The sequence below is a fragment of the Petromyzon marinus genome, chromosome 44 (assembly GCF_048934315.1).
Source record: "Petromyzon marinus isolate PM22_M1 ecotype Great Lakes invasive population chromosome 44, UKy_Petmar_22M1.pri1.0, whole genome shotgun sequence".
NCBI classification, from domain to species: domain Eukaryota; kingdom Metazoa; phylum Chordata; class Hyperoartia; order Petromyzontiformes; family Petromyzontidae; genus Petromyzon; species Petromyzon marinus.
Genome location: NC_133710.1, coordinates 1,072,103 through 1,088,232, shown reverse-complemented (window position 1 = coordinate 1,088,232; position 16,130 = coordinate 1,072,103). Strand labels below are relative to the sequence as shown.

Genomic DNA, 16,130 nt, shown 5'->3' with positions numbered 1-16,130 from the left:
CTCTCTCTCATCATCATCACGGTGGCTAGGAGATGTTGACTACCTCGCCTGGTACACAGGAGCTCGTGGGTGCGATCCAGACCCTGATGCCTGCTGCTGCTGTATATTTGGAGTGTGTGTCTCTCTCTCTCTCATCATCATCACGGTGGCTAGGAGATGTTGACTACCTCGCCAGGTACACAGGAGGTCGTGGGTTAGATCCCGACCCTGATGCCTGCTGCTGTATATTTGGAGTGTGTGTGCTTCTCTCTCTCATCATCATCACGTTCAGAGTCAACATCGCGCCTTGCTGAGCTGATTGACTGCCGTGCATTGTCAATCCACGACATGCTGGCAAGCCGCTGCGTTCAACGAATCGCCTGGTTACAACCGTGGATTAGTTAGGGAGTAAGTTGAGAGAGTGTGGTGGGTGGTGGTGGTGGGGGGGAAAGCCTCTGCTGTGGCAACACGGTGGTGGTGGGTGGTGGTGGTGAGAGGGGAAAGCCTCTGCTGTGGCAACACGGTGTGGTAGTGGATGGTGGTGGTGAGAGGGGAAAGCCTCTGCTGTGGCAACACGGTGTGGTGTTGGTGAGAGGGGGAAAGCCTCTGCTGTGGCAACACGGTGTGGTGGTGAGAGGGGAATGCCTCTGCTGTGGCAACAAGGTGTGGTGGTGGGTGATGGTGGTGAGAGGGGAAAACCTCTGCTGTGGCAACACGGTGGTGGTGATGAGAGGGGAAAACCTCTGCTGTGGCAACACGCGCGGGGCTCGAGGCCTCGTTCCGGGGCCCCCCGCGGGGTGGGGGGGGCCGCCTCCGACATCTCCAGCGCGCCGCGGCCGCCGCCGCCACAGCTCATGGAGGTCGTGAACAAGCTGGGGGGCCAGGGAGATTGTCTTCTTCTTGTTGTTATTGTTGTTATTATTGTTGTTATCGTTGTGGCGCGCTAACTCTTGCGACGTTTTAAATGGTTAGGACGCAAAACAAAATTAATAAAAACTTCGCCTCAGAGCGATGCTTGCCGACAGCGAACCCGCACATTGCCGCGCCAGCAGCAGGAGTAGCAGCAGGAGGAGTAACAGCAGCAGTAGTAGGAGTAGCAGCAGGAGTAGCAGCAGCAGGAGTAGTAGGAGTAGCAGCAGGAGTAGCAGCAGCAGGAGTAGTAGGAGTAGCAGCAGCAGCAGGAGGAGTAACAGGAGTAGGAGTAGTAGGAGTAGCAGCAGCAGGGGTAGCAGGAGTAGGAGTAGCAGCAGGAGGAGGAGGAGGCGTTTTGTGTTTTTCTAGCCGCTAAAAGGGCTCCTGCTAGCGCGCTCGAAGGTTTCGTTTGAAATAATTCAGTACGAAACCACTTTAATATCGTCCCGTAGCCTACACGAGTCAGCGGCCTTTTCGATCTCCAGGCGCGGCAGCTGAATGACGGAGAATGTGTATTTTAAAGAGGCCAGACGCTCGTGTTCGTGAACGAAGGTTGGTTGTAAATGCATTGTAGCTGTTGGCTGCTCGTTGGCAGACGGACTGCGTATGGCCCTCCAAGTCCGCGATACAGGCGGTAAATGTCGAGGTCGGTCTTCGTTCTTGTTCGGGTTCTTCAGTGATCCGATGACCGAGCCAGCCATGGGTGAGGGCCACGTGGGCGGCAGTGTTGTGTTAGATGGCTCGATCAATCATGAGGCGTCGTTATCTCTGGGGCCGCTAAGAATATCCGATGTACATCGGTCGGTACGTGGGTCATCATCGTGTGGGCCAAGTTGTGGGCAGTGCAGCAAATGCAATTGTTGTACTGCACTATGGTCCGACATCTATACCCCCCCAACCCCGGGTACTGACCGGCGTGGTGAAGTAAGATAAACATGACCCCTACGACCCGGACGGCATGGGGAAGCCCTAATGTAACAGATGGACACAGGTGGCTGTACATGGGTCTTCGTGACTATGATGGCCCATTATTCGTAAGTCATGCCCAGACTGCCAAGGGAATCCCACAAAGTTATATGGGTTAGATAAACAGGGGGACCCATATATCAGCATATATCATCAGTGTATTGCTACAGACCTTTGTAAATCCACTGCAGTACTTTATTTTCAAGTGGTGTGCTTGTGTAGTTCTCAGTTTTCGGGGATGAAGTATGTGAACAGTCCAACAGTGGATCGCCAAAGGGCCGATGCATCTTAGTTTTGCTTGCCAGGAATAACCTGATCACAACAAAAAACCTCCCAAAGATGTTATTACCTCATCCATAACTCCTGATAATACAACATTGATCATTCTTTGGGTCTTTCGGTAAAAAGTCTTTGACCCTATCTACGTGACTTTACCGAAAGACCCAAAGAATATGAATTCCTGCAGTCACGAAAGCTTCAAATCAAAATTTAAGATTGTTGCTGCCAGGTTTCCAATGAGAAATCTCCGTGGCTTGTTTGAGACGTAAATAAAACAAGTGCACTCTCTCTTAAAAACACTATAAAGTCAAAACCTCTTGCACCGCAGGCCTGTTAACAATAAACATGTGTTGTCTCCCTTACAGTGGGCATTAAAGGTCGTGTGACATGCCAAAAAGAGGAGGCCATATGTGCCTGCGTCATGGTCCAAAATTGCCCAATTTGATTCATTGCTCTCAATTTGGAAAACCCTCGGCATCACTGTCCCCTCGTGGCAGAGACATTTGTAGGCTGGTGCTGTGCACACCTGCTGGACGTACATCTTGCCTGTCGGCCACTGGGGGTACACTTTGCTAGTCTGCAGCAGGCCAATGCAATGTTTGCGATGGTATGAAACGTAAGGAACGTATTGCATTTAAGTAAGTGCCCTATATATGCAAATACTTATAAACTTAACTGCATATTTTCTCTGGGTGTACTATGAAAACGTGCATGCATTGATGTGGAAGTGTACTGTAGTTTTTTATTCATATATGTTCCAATGGGTTCATGCGATCTCTCCAACCACAATTACTTCAACGTTAACATCAGTATGAAATTAATTGATTCTGGAATCGAACCGTGGCACGGAATCTACAATTCATAGAATCAATCAGGGGGTTAATTGTTATTCCACTTTATGCTGTTAATATTTGAATCAACTGTTAGGTTATGCATTCACCTCGAGACGGGCATTGGATTAACACCCAGAGATAAGCAACTAAGGGAAAGTCCGAAAATCCAGACGGTGGTGGTGATGAGACCGAGTCGACCAATTGAGGACCTGATTCAAACAATATGTATTAGAAGTATTGTTGAAGTTGCAGTGGATAGAATGTGTGTGAGGTTGGCGAGGGCAGGTTATTGAAACAGGCGTTGCATTGAGGTTGGGGACCATATGAAAGACCTAAAACCTGACGGTAGTAGCCATAGTTGAGTTGCAACAGCTGAGGAATCGGTCGGTAGCGATGGTGAGGTGTAGCGTCGGTTACATTGGCTGTGATAGCTTCTTGGCCTTGGTTTCGACTTTTTGTTACTTTCCTCCAGCAGAATTGCAAAACATCCTGTTCATGCTCTTTGTGTCTGGGCATTGACGTGGCTTAGCGGCAGAGAATTTGCCGCTGGTTGCAACGGTTGGCGGTTTGAATTAAGCGGCAACCCTGATTATTACTGTGGGTGTAACAACCGTAATCATTTGTGCCGTCAGTTTCACAGTGGGCGTTAAAGATCCCAAATGTTAAAAATGCAAAAATTACCCACGAATCACTCAATTGTAATTATACAAAGCAATCATTACCTCCCACTGGCAGACTAATGCCCCAGGTCACTCGTGCAAATCAGTCTATTGAGTTGTCACCTGGTTTAACAATAGTAAACTTGACTACATGCTGAAAGCAAAACACGTTTGTCTCTTTCAGAACGCGCAAACTGTGAACCCTCAAAGCGCTTCATGTTCGATCGGTGGCATCGATGATGGAAAAGATGGAGAAGGGAGACAACGTGGAGGATTTGCAGGGGGACAGCAGCTGCTGTCCCAAGCAGCCTAGGAGCGTGTCAGGAGAACAAGGCCTAACCCAACTCGCCGAGGGGTCCTTCAAACACCTCCGCATGGCATCCCAGACGGTCTTGGAAGAATTAATGAAGCGCGGACGGTCCAAGTGCCCAAAGTGCCAAGCATCACGAATGTTTTACTGCTACACTTGTTTCTCACTTTTGGAGGGGATTTCAGAAGAACGCGTGCCAAGAGTGAAGGTTTGTTTACTTTAAAGTGTATTGCATTGTATGATAATATTACATTCTGCGATATCTTATTAGAGTAAAATGTTGATTCCACATAAGCTGTATCCTGTTACTTATAATTCAATTAAATTCAGTCAGGTGAATTGGTGATCCAGCGCTCACTGCTTCACTCCAGTTGCTGGTTGTCACAATCCTCCTTCTCTCCTACTGCTATCGCCATCATTATTGTTTGTGTGAACATCACTCATTGATTTCTCCACCCATGTTGGGGACTCGGTCTACCAAACTGTATCATCTCATCCATCCTGCGTTCAATCAACACAAGTTCTGCTGGTCATCATCTTCTTCCTCGCATAGCTCGACTTTGGAATCCCCTCGTCGTCTCTCATCGACAGGTTCCTATACCCTTGCTCAACTCAAGAAATGGACATTGCCTTTTACCTGCTATACTCTCAATAGTGTGCTGTTTTGTTACCGGCTCATTGGCATATTGGGGCAATGGATCTGTGCTGGCCAACTGAACAACAGACAATCTTGTCAGTTGCAATTCCACAAAGACAAGTCGGTTAAGCCTGCAGATGCCATGCTTAAAAAAAAAAGTTGCTCCATTGTGCATGTTTAACAAGGTGTAATAATTGATGTACACACTACCAACCAGTGACGTGCGGTGAGGTCAATGGCTGGGGAGGCACTGGCAAGTGTCAAAACCAGATTTACACACTGAGGGGGGCGTAGCCTCACGGAGGGGCTGTGGCCTCACTGAGGGGGGCGTGTTAGACACGTCCCCCTCAGTGAGGCAGATGTGATAGCTGCCTCCCCTGGTGCTTTTTCATTGCAGTTTCATGACGAGACCAGCGAGCCTAAATATCTTTATACACATACGTGAAATAAGTTACCTGGAGTATGGAAGGCGAGGACATGAAATGAAGGGGTCTACAAACATTACATTGGTGACATACTGAGAGATAGTAACAGGCACGCGCTTATTGCCCGCACTCCATCCAGTTACTGAGGGGTTGCGCAATCGGAGGGAAGGCTGAGCTCGTCGCTGCCTCACCTCTCGTCTCTTCCTCTATTTGCAGCGGAGCTCCGCAAATTTGGCGATTTTGACTAAAAATTATTGGAATCGTACAGAAATGACATAACACAGATCAGTGGAAAAATCTTAATATTTGATTTGATTCTTTTTTACTTTTCGTAATGGCTATTTTCATTGGAGTATGACAGGTGAGGCTCTGCCTCCCCTGACCGCACGTCCCTGCTACCAACGTTGAGTGCAAATGCACGGCGTATTGTTGTAATAACCCATTGTTAATAACCCATTGTTTCCCTGCACTCCGACAGTTGCCCTTAAAGGTTGACATCATTAAGCATTCCTGCGAGACGGACGGAAAAAGTACAGCCGTGCATGCCTGCATCTTGGCTCCAGACGATGTCACCATGTACACCTACCCCTGCTTCCCGGAGTATGATAAAAATGAAAAGGTGAGCGCTCAGTAAATGTGAATGTATGTTTGTGGTGGGAGGTGGCTGTTTGGCTCAGAGATCAAGAGTACTGAGCTGGCACCGATTAGGCCCTGGGTTCCAATCCAGGCACTCGCCTGTGATTAAAGCCAGGTCCTCGAAGTCGTTGGTCTCAGTCCGTTCACCAGTGACTGCCACTGTTGTCTGCTGCCCAAGTCGCCTTTGAAAAAGAGCCGAATAGCTCGGTGGGCTCTACTTGGGAAATCAACTTATGACTTTGGACCGAACTCACAAGTAATCGCATTAAATTTGGTTCTGCAATTTGCTAAAAAAAATCTCGGCTCTCTCATTGTCATGCAACAGACATTACGAGAGATCAGAATTAATATTTACTCGCTTACGCAGAGCGGGTAGAAAAGTGTCGCCTACTGCTGTGTGGACCGGAGGTAGCTGTGACTGTTTCCTCCGTGGGCTGTTATCTAACACAAAGGGTTGTACTGCTGCCCTACGAGAGATCAGAATTAATATTTTGCCTCGTGACCCTGACACCGATATCAAAATAAATGGGGATAATATTGGGTGGGGGGGGGGGGGCAGGGAAATGACAAACGGATCGAATTGCACTCTAAATCTGCGTTTATATTTGACTTGATGTTTCGTCGATTGTGACATCTCGCCATCGCCCATCACAGCTCGCATCAGTTGTGAATGTAGCATTCTTCCCAAGCCGAGAATGGTTAATAATCATCACCAGCAGGAGGCACTCGCTGCTGTCAGCTCCGGTGTAGGTGCAAATTAAAAGGAAAATGCAACCCAAACCCCCCGCCCAGCTTTTGTCAGTGCTTGCCTAATCTGTGTTCCGAGATGTACACCATGAGGTTGAAGGTTTCATTTAAAAACACGATTCACAGGAGTGTTCCAGTGATCCCAATGGTGCTCTATTAAAAATAACAGGCGTGACAACACACTGACATCCTGTGTTGATTTTGTTAACAAAAGTTAATGATGAACAAAGTATTCGTGACGCGTGACGACTACCCACCACAGACCAAAGCGCGACTAACGGGTGCTGAAGACGCCGGCGGAAATAATGTTAGTCGCGTTATTCGAGACTGCAGTGTACCAAATAAAAGCACTCTTATTGGCTATGTATGCACGCATTAAAAGGTCAACGGTGTTCACTGATTGGCCAACTGGCCGACGTGATAATATTAGGGCAGGGTTGGGGGGTGGAATTTTTTACCCCTCGCACACCATTACGTAGATTATATTTAGATTATTTGGCTGCTATAAATTTCCACATAAGCGACTTTGTTGAGCTATCTTTGTGGCCAGCTCGATTCTGAAAATGAAGCTAATAGCTCAGTGGGCTTTACCTGGTAAAGTAAAAATATGTTTTTATTTGCATATTGTTTTAGTATTTTGCTTTCCTTTGCTATACTTTGCACTCCTATCATGTTTTTGTATTTTTTCTTGTAACGTTCTGACCTGCCCCCACTGGACATTTGTGAAGAAGATCATTATAGCTCATTGTATTCTTCCAGTACAAATACATATATTTTTTATGATGATTATAAGTCAATTAAACTGAAAAAATGGCTAAGTGAAGTCCCCAGACAAAGACATGACTAAAATGACAAAGGTTGTTGTCAACTACACTAACATAGAAAACAACCCGATTGACATCACTCCAGCACATTTGATAGAGATTTAAAATGCCTTACTCTCACTCGATAAGCTTCTCATTCATATTCTTGGTTCTTTCGGTAAAGCCACGTAGAAGGGAAACAATAAAATAATAAAAATATAAAACAATACAATTATCACAACGTTTCGACTGCAACACAAGCAATCATCATCAGGTGTGAAAACCAAAGCAAGAAAATTTGAAAAAAGTGACAGTTTTTTTTATTATATGATTTTTTATTATTTTATTGTTTCCCTTCTACGTGACTTCACTGAAAGAACCAAGAATGTGAATCCCTGCAGTCACGGAAGCTTTAAATCAAAATTTAAGCTTCCCATTTATTTCAAACAGCTGAGGACATATTGCTTACATTGTCATAAGGTAATTTTGCATCAAGATAGGGCCCATATCTTAAAGAGAGGGACTTTGGCCTATGACATTGGGCTGTTCATCAGCATTCTTTTAAGAAAGCCGGACTGTTGATGAGACACTGTGTGTCAAAACTAGGCCAGAGTGTGGCTTGTATTTGAACCAATGCTGCTGAAGCTTTGCATTCTCAGAAGGCCGTGGGAGCGTTGTGTAAAACGTCGTTTTATTTTTACGTGGATAGATACATTTTACGTAGGAGACATTTATTATCGCTGATCTATTTTGTTACAAGAACTATTTGTGGTTTTGTATGTTGCGTTTTGTTTTTTTGGTATCTCGGTGATGAAAGGCGAGCCTCCACGCTAGATTGTAGTGCTTGTCACAATACCGCGATGTGCCATGGCTCCGTGGCCGTCTGAAACGCTCTTCCTTCCGATATTAAGAAGCTATTGGAGCTATTCGCGTTTAAATCATCTTGATTGAAAATTCATTTTTTAAAATTGTTATTTTGTGCCCCGTTTGTTTTCATTCCCCTGCACCTCCAATTAGCACGGTTGGCTACGTACAGTGCGAAAGAAGTTAAAGATACATACATGCTTATCAGCACGACATCGAGTATCGCTAAAGAAATACGAAGACTGAGGTGGCCATGTTGCGGAGGGGACTAATAACACGTTTGTGCACTAAGCCAGCACCGTTGTGTTATTCTGTTCCAATCCGGGCAGCCACTCATGGATTACTGCAGGTTCTTAAGCGTAACACGTTGATGGCCTCAGTTCAGTCAATAATTAATGTACACAAAGCCATCCTTTTTTTTTCAAGGTAAATCTCAGCTCCGAGGACATACTTTCTAGGGCGTACTAAGTGCTTTTGCATGGCAGATATGCAGTGCATAACAACGCAGATTCCATGGCATTGGAAAACCACGATTACATTCCTATAAAAAAATGTGGAAAACGCCCAATTGATTGAAGAGATCTTAATAACAATGGGAGCACGAAGGCAGCGGACGAAATGTTGACAATTGGGAAATCACAAATAGTATCTCTTTGGAGAGCAAGATGGAATCATACCGCATGGTTGGGACAGAATCTTGAAACAAGCGGAGGAAATGTATATGCATGTCTCGCAGAAAAAAACATCTAACTCAGGAAACGAATACTCTTTTTGGAGAAAGAGGAGGAAATTCCAGATGTCACGCTAATAGCAGTTGCTGCTCTTCAGCATATGAAAACAGGGAAAGCTCCCAGATGGAATAACTGGACATATTAAAGAAGCGCGACCAGGTGTTGTAACACAATTAGCGGCCCTATTTAACAACTGTTTGCACTAAAATGAAAACACTTCAATCGTGGATTAATGCCTCAATCTTCCGTGGCAAAAAGGGAGTATTCAAAATAGAGTACTCTATCTATGGAGGACGATGCATTGTGTGGAAACCATATTACAAGAGTCTCGAAAAATATCCTCCGCATTTACAACAGTCCGGAAAGTAAGATGCACCCCAAGTGCTACGCCCGGTGTCAGTATAGCTTTAACAGATCTGTTTCACACACATGCACACTTACCGGATTGCAAGGTGAACCCACAACTTTTTGTTGCATTAAAATACAGGGTAGGCGGGGGGGTGACAATTTAATTAATTTTCCAGAGAATACGGTATTCACCACAAGGAATAAGTGTGAGGAAGGGGGTGAGGGGGTGAGGGTTACTGAGATCAGTGATCTTGATTTGGGGGGGCAGGGGGGGCACCCTACCAAAAAGGTTGAGCTCTAGTGGCCTCGGCAAATGACATCACCCTATTGGCACTGTGTGTAAATGTCGCCAATTAAAATTGTTCTATTTTTGTAGTCTATATTTTAATTGTTGCCTAATTTGTATTGTACTGAGGTTTTTTTGTTACAAGCGCCAATTTATTCGGGCGGGGGGGCGGCTTGTGTCTTTTATTGCGGTCGCAGGTTTTGCTTGTGTTTCCCGGACCCGATTCCGTCACACTCGACGATTTGGAAAAAGAGATGACAGAGGATGACAAAAAAGATCGAGGGGAGAAGCCCAGAAATTACGTCACTCCTCGCGTCGATTCACAATCTAGTGATCCTTCACCGCAGGCGGTAAAGAAAATGAAGCTCGCTGGCGATAAAGGAGAGCACTGCACCCCGGTGCCCAGCTTACCTCCGAAGGCGCCGGCGGGTTCTGAGAAGAGGTACCCAGAAGGTCCCTTCCACCGGGTGGTGTTCATTGACAGCACTTGGAACCAGACGAACAAAATGAGCATGGACGAGAGATTGAAAGGTGAGTTGTACATGCGTGTGCTCACTCATCAGAAGTTCTGCTCGCTCAGAAACGAGATTGTACTGGTGCTGATACCTGTTCGTAGCCCCGAGACGCTTGACAGCGATTCCACAGGTACAATCGCAAGGGTCGGTCTATCTACGACACCTGTGCGTGATGACTCGTGCCTGTGATGCCGCACTTGGGAAGCAAGGGTGAGTGGTTCACATAGATTTGTGAAACTCCCAAAACTTGACGTGGCCAGGTAATGTACACGAGCATATGTATGGCCTTGTTATAAATCCACTGTTGGATGAGTGCCTCCCCACACCACATGGGCTGTGGGGGCAATTGGAGGTGACCATGATTTCACCGTGCGGTCAGTGAAGGCGGGAAGTGTAGACATGGGAGCATGTTTGCAGTCCAACAATGGATTTGGCTGCACGGTCTAATGCAGACAAAGTGGCTGTTCAGCAGTCTGTTTATTCACAGTGATTACCCATCTACAAACTTTCCAGGCTGAATCCTGGTTAGCTTCTGAGATCTGACAAGATCGGTTGCATTCGAGATAATGGCAGAACATTAAATCAGCTGTGAACTCCTCTTTGCAATCCTGAGGGTGTTATCCCCTTACATTCATAGGTTTTCTCCAGGTCCTTCCGTTTCTTCCCACGTAAATAAACACTCGTTAATGGAACCGGCGAAATATTGCAATGCGTGACCAATTTTCTAAATAATTTTGAGACTCGGTGAAGATCTTCTGGTTAAGAATATGAAATTATTATTCTCCTTTTCTCAAGCAGTAAATTAATTCTAGATTTGAAGCTTTCGTGACTGCAAGGATTCATACTCTTTGGTTTTTTCGGTAAAGTCACGTAGGTAAAATAAAATAAATGAAAACAGCTAAATTAAATCACGACGTTTCGGAGGCAACACACGCTTCCGTCTTCAGGTGGAAACCGTCACAGCAAAATAGCTGTATCAAGTGAAGAGAGCTCTAAGATACCCGAGATTATATACAGGTGAAGGGGGAGGGGAGCCAGGAAGGGCCGTGGGGGGGGGCTAAGTTAAGCCGCCTTTTGTTATGCTGATACCGAGGACGGGTGACCGATGAGCTGGAGCGGTGAAATCAGTTTTTGTGCAGATGCTAGATTAAATATTACATCACAGGACGGTGAGAGGTGGCGACAGAAAGCCTTCATCCAGCAGTGGATTGACCATGGCTGGGTGATGACCATGACGATGAAGACTTATTGCTATCGTTGTCTCTCTTCGCACAGCCCTGCAGTGTGTAAAACTCCAGGCGTGGGAATCGCAGTTCTGGCGGCACCAGAAGGGAACCCCGCGCACCTTCCTCTCCACCGTCGAGGCCATTTACTACTTTTTTGTCGAATACCATGGCCTGCTGCAGGAGGGGCCCTACTCCGGGCAGTACGACAACCTGCTCTTCTTCTTCACATTCATGCACGGCCTCGTGAACAACGCCAAGGCGCACAAGCATGCCTTGCTGCAGGCCTAGGTACTCGACCGCTGCAATAGCGGTTTGCAGTAGAGTTTGGGCTGTATCATCATCACGATCCACGGGGAAGATTGTCCACTGCACGCGTCGTCACTTGTTTCAACTTTCCTCTGCCTTGTGTCAATAAAAGCACAAAGATCCCCTGACGTCATTCGGAAGAGGAGGCCACTGCGTGACAGCGACGGGGTACAAATTTACAACTTTTTTTTAAATTACACTGCAAAGTACACAGGTGTGATTACACATAGCGGACTAATGCCCACGCACATGCCGGGTGAGGAGTGACCCTGTGCCTGCAGAGGCAGCCGCCACTTGGGATGCCCTTTCAAAAAGTTGGAAATGTGATTGTAAGCACTCGGAGAAGGCCTGGCATATATAGGGCGCTCTCTCAAAAATAAATAATTCTCCCCAATGTCAATTTGTAAGAACAGAATTGTGGTTCAGGTGTCGACTGCCATAACTGGGATCTGCTACGGACCTCAGCGTTGCTAGGTCAGTGTGTAAATAATTTTTTTACAATCGAAAGACTTAAATGTGTTGTTTTTTAAAATTTCAGATATTAAACTGGCACCTACCCGAATGTTTACTTTTTCTAAATGTATCAATACAAAAGCCGCATTCTCTTTGTCATCGGTCCCAGTCTCGATGGTGACACGCCTGGGTTCGCGACCCACGTTTAAGAAATTCTGTTTGGGACAATCTGCGACAAAGCCTCCTGCGTTTCTCCCCAACCTCCCAGTTCCTTTCCTCGACATTACAATGTTGGTTGTGTTATAGAGCATTTTTTGTCAAATTGTGACCTCTTTATGCAGAAAATAAATAAATGTTCTGTTAATAGCTTTGTGCTTTCCTTGACTAACGTTTTGTTTTACTTGTCCACACTGGCTAGACGTCTTGCATATGTCATCACGCAAATTTGAGATGGTGATTTCTGTGTAAACATTTTGTGAATAGTCCTGCTAATTTAGTTCCAACGACTGTTCCCCTGCTGCTTTGATAATATCCAGTCGTACCATCTGGCCCATGAGCTTTCCCTTCATGCTCTTGAGGGCAGTGTTTACTTCTTCAGCCTTGACATCTGGAATGTCCTCGTCTTCATCTGAAAAACTGTTGATTTTCTGGAATGTACCGAGTTTTTTTCTTCTCTAAAGATATTTATAACATTTCTATGCTAATTTGAAGATTCTGTACGGTGTGTCATTTTCCCCATCTTTCTTGCTAAGGGCTACCATTTGTAAATTTCCAATCGTCTACCAAGCTCCTCCTGCTTTTATGATCCCATTTTGTCTTCAATCATTGCTATGAAATCCTCAATCATTTGATGGTCTCCCATTTCTCTTCTCATTCTTGTCTCATTTTCCTAATTGTTTTACAGACTTTATGTTTATTCCACTGCGTTTTTTTTGCATCTCTGTCTCTTTACATATCTCTTTATCAACATGTCCTTTGTGGTTTCAGATTTGTTCAGTTTGCTTTTTAACCTTTACCATTGCTCGCTCTGAGTAACTCATCAACATTCAAATGCCTGGAGGAGCCAGATGATGAAATGGATATCACCACTTTAAATAATGCAGTAACTAGCATCGTAATTGATTGTGCATTGAAAGTGGGAGGAAAGGTCATGGATCTTGGCCATGAATAATAATAATTTCAGCTTGGAGTGTATCACACAGTGTTAATTCAAGTGAAGAGGACAACGCAGGCTTGTGTTGGAACTGCAGACAAGCGGGAAAGGAAGCAACTAGGTGGTGAGGCAGCGCCAACTATTGCCCAAGCTCTGTGATCCTCTATATTAAGGTGTTATTATCGAGCAATCAATAAGTGTTTACAGCTGGGAGGAAACCGGAGCACCTGGAGAGAATCCACACGTGCAAGGGGGCAACACTCGATCCCCTTCTGAACTCCACGTGTTTGCTGTACTGCCTTCAGACGCCCACAAGAAGGGAGTTTCACAACATCCGTGTGTGATCTGCCAACCCTCACCTCCACAGTGCTGGATTGCAGTCCACTTGCATAGCCACCACTGCCCGGCTTAAACATTTATGAAATTTACGAACTGATCATTGTGCCATTGTGGCGCAACTGGAGTGCTTAGTGCAAGGCTTCTGTGTTCCAATCACAAGCTACGTGACAGTATGAGAAAGTGATACACTTCAACACGTGTAGGATTCTTGAACCATTGGATCCATAATAATTACCCGATTTTAACGAATGTTTTTTGTACCGGCTCGCACTGGTACACCACAATGCAATTCTAGTCCTTTAGAATGTGATATGCTCCAATTCGGCCACTTATTCCAGACGTCTATAATTGTACTGTGCTTCGCACCTTTTTCCCAAAGATCCTCTCGTGTCTCCACTGTCCGTCCCTGGCTCCGAGGGGGGAGCGCGTCGCAATGGGTGTTGCTCGCTCGTTCCGGCTCCCACAGGCAGCCCCCGGAGCTGTCAATCTCTTTTTTTTACACAGGACTCCTCGCATGCTGATCGTGTTGAAAGCTAGCATGTCGTGAGCTTATCTCCACCTTCAATCACATTCGGAAGAAAATGTGGGCTTAAAGATTCAACGCCCGGTAGCGGAGAGCGATTTCCAGTCGCAAAAAAATGTCTGTTTCACGCCATCTGTAATAGCGTGGAAAATGTGCACTCATGTACCGTCTTCGCTTGCATAGCCGGTGTGAGCTCACCTGTGATTAATGACGTATAATTGTGGACTCTGCAGCATATGGGAACTCGAGAAATCATTTTCCAAAGGTGCGGAGAGACAGGTGCGTTTCTTTAAGATCAGGCAATGGTGATCAGAGATTTGGTCGGATTTCGTGCCGAGGAATTCAGCTGCGTCGTTGCGACGTGGAGGGTGAGTCTCTGATCGCTATTGCAGGTACAGCAATTTGCCCTTCTGAAGGGAACATCTTTGAAATTAAAGTTTTGTCGTTTCACAAACCATCCCCCGCTGGTGTTCAGTCTTTGTCGAGTCGCCCACCACTTTTCCGGAGGACAGAACACAACGCAGAATCTCTAACCATCGCCTCCGAACTTTAGTATTGTAATTGTTGTCTATTGAGCCGACCCGACGTCCTCCCTCCCACAAGAGGATGTCCACCGTGGAGACTGAGCAAATGAAATCAGCTTGCAGCTGCTGTGTGGATTATTGCATCGTGGGTCCGTGAGAGATGGCGATGGCTTGTGGAGGCCTTCATCCAGCAGTGGATTTATCATGCCCGATGATGACGACGATGTATTCAGGAGAGCTTTCTGTAAATTAAACCTTGGAAAATTAAGAATGAAATGTTTGGTGGTTGAGTGCATCTTGCAATGTCTTGCAGAGTAAATCAAGCAAGCCGTGGCAAGTTGTGCCGCGTGGTGCAAGAGCATTAACCAGAAGCCTGAAATCGGCCACAACTCACTACGGTTGAAGCAAGTCTTCCGTGGGGAAATCCTCGAGTTCTCTGGGGAAATTTTCAGAGGCAAACACCTGTTATTATACACGTGAATGAATGGTCGTATTCCCAGCAGTCAACTCAGCACATCTTAAATGATGCCGGAGTGCTAGACTATGGAGGGTAACTGACGTCACCTTCTAACACGTTTATCCCATGCCATTTGCAATGACAGGCTTGGAAGGAAACTGTTATAATTCTTTCAGATTAATATGTAGCGGCGTACGGTGATCTGTTAACACATTTATATTCGTAGCGCTTATGGAGAGGCAAATATGCGGACGGACCATCAAAAGTAACATTATTTTTATCGTACGTGAAACCTCATTCCAAAATTGTATTATTTTCTTGTTATAGTGCATTTTTGGAAAGTTAAATCATATGGTTTGATTGAACATAATAATGAAATAACGAAACCCATAAATATACATACACATATACAGCCCTTTGTCAATCGGGTTGAAGGCCTCTCCATGCCACGTTGGTCGTGGGGGTTTGACCATACTTCACCACGCTGGTCGCTGGAGGTTGGTCAAGGGGGTTGGTTCAGAAGCTTTGAAGATATCGCGAGGCACCGGGCAGCTGCGAGGGGACTCAGAGCCAGTGCGCTCGCGACGACAGCCACCGTGCCACGGCTCCAGCAGTCGCACGTCATTTTTAGTTGGTTTTCTAAATCTTCCATAATAGAGGGTTTTTTTGGGGGGTTAGATCGCGGAAATATATAAATGTGTCATTAGACCCGCCACCAACCCTTACTCGTTAGCTGTGTCGGGTGGTGGCGGGTTTAACGACACATTTATATATGTACGCGATCTAACAAAAAAAACCCCTCTATTATGGATGATATTGGTCGCGAAAGCCTACGTGTTAAACTTTCTAAATCTTCATTACAATTTAATTTCAGTGGGTAACCACAGATTTAAATTGTGTTTTCCAGCTACTGTCAATTTGTGTTTTAACGACAGGTAACCATATTTATGGGAAAATAAAAACCCCTCATCTGTATTAGTTATTATATATTTACACAGTGCTTGGCTCTCGCATCTCTTGTGGACAATAGGAAGATACAATTTGCAGCAAATTGGAATTGTGGATAATATAAGTTCATTGTATTTCTACACATGTATCATAATCATCATCAGGCATGCATCATCCACCGCTTGATGAAAGCATACTCGAGCTGTCTCCATCTCCCTGTGTCACATGATGTAGCAATCCACCCAGACACCGGAGGTACGAGAGCTGCTCT

The 16,130-nt window shown here is 45.6% G+C and overlaps 1 protein-coding gene across 3 annotated transcripts; it reads left to right on the top strand.

Annotated features, from left to right (window-relative positions):
- The first annotated feature begins 703 nt into the window (after positions 1–703).
- DTWD1 (DTW motif tRNA-uridine aminocarboxypropyltransferase 1) lies at positions 704–12,281 on the top strand. 3 transcript variants are annotated; one of them, XM_032970657.2, is made up of 5 exons: positions 704–839; positions 3,813–4,146; positions 5,479–5,619; positions 9,763–9,946; positions 11,206–12,281. In XM_032970657.2, exons 2-5 carry the CDS (start codon positions 3,865–3,867, stop codon positions 11,442–11,444), a joined length of 846 nt encoding a protein of 281 aa, XP_032826548.1. In that variant the 5' UTR covers positions 704–839; positions 3,813–3,864; the 3' UTR covers positions 11,445–12,281. The 3 variants fall into 3 exon arrangements, with proteins under 3 accessions (XP_032826548.1, XP_032826546.1, XP_032826547.1); XM_032970655.2 differs by having other exon boundaries at positions 707–839; positions 9,613–9,946; XM_032970656.2 differs by lacking the exon at positions 704–839 and adding an exon at positions 1,222–1,443 and having other exon boundaries at positions 9,613–9,946.
- The last annotated feature ends 3,849 nt before the right edge of the window (positions 12,282–16,130 follow it).

What these genes read in the sequence shown, in the direction of transcription:
- DTWD1 (XM_032970655.2), top strand. Translation starts at nt 3,865, where the DNA reads ATGATGGAAAAGATGGAGAAGGGAGACAACGTGGAGGATTTGCAGGGG. An exon ending in AACGCGTGCCAAGAGTGAAG is followed by an intron (nt 4,147 to 5,478) that starts GTTTGTTTACTT and finishes GCACTCCGACAG; the next exon opens with TTGCCCTTAAAGGTTGACAT. An exon ending in CATGGACGAGAGATTGAAAG is followed by an intron (nt 9,947 to 11,205) that starts GTGAGTTGTACA and finishes CTCTTCGCACAG; the next exon opens with CCCTGCAGTGTGTAAAACTC.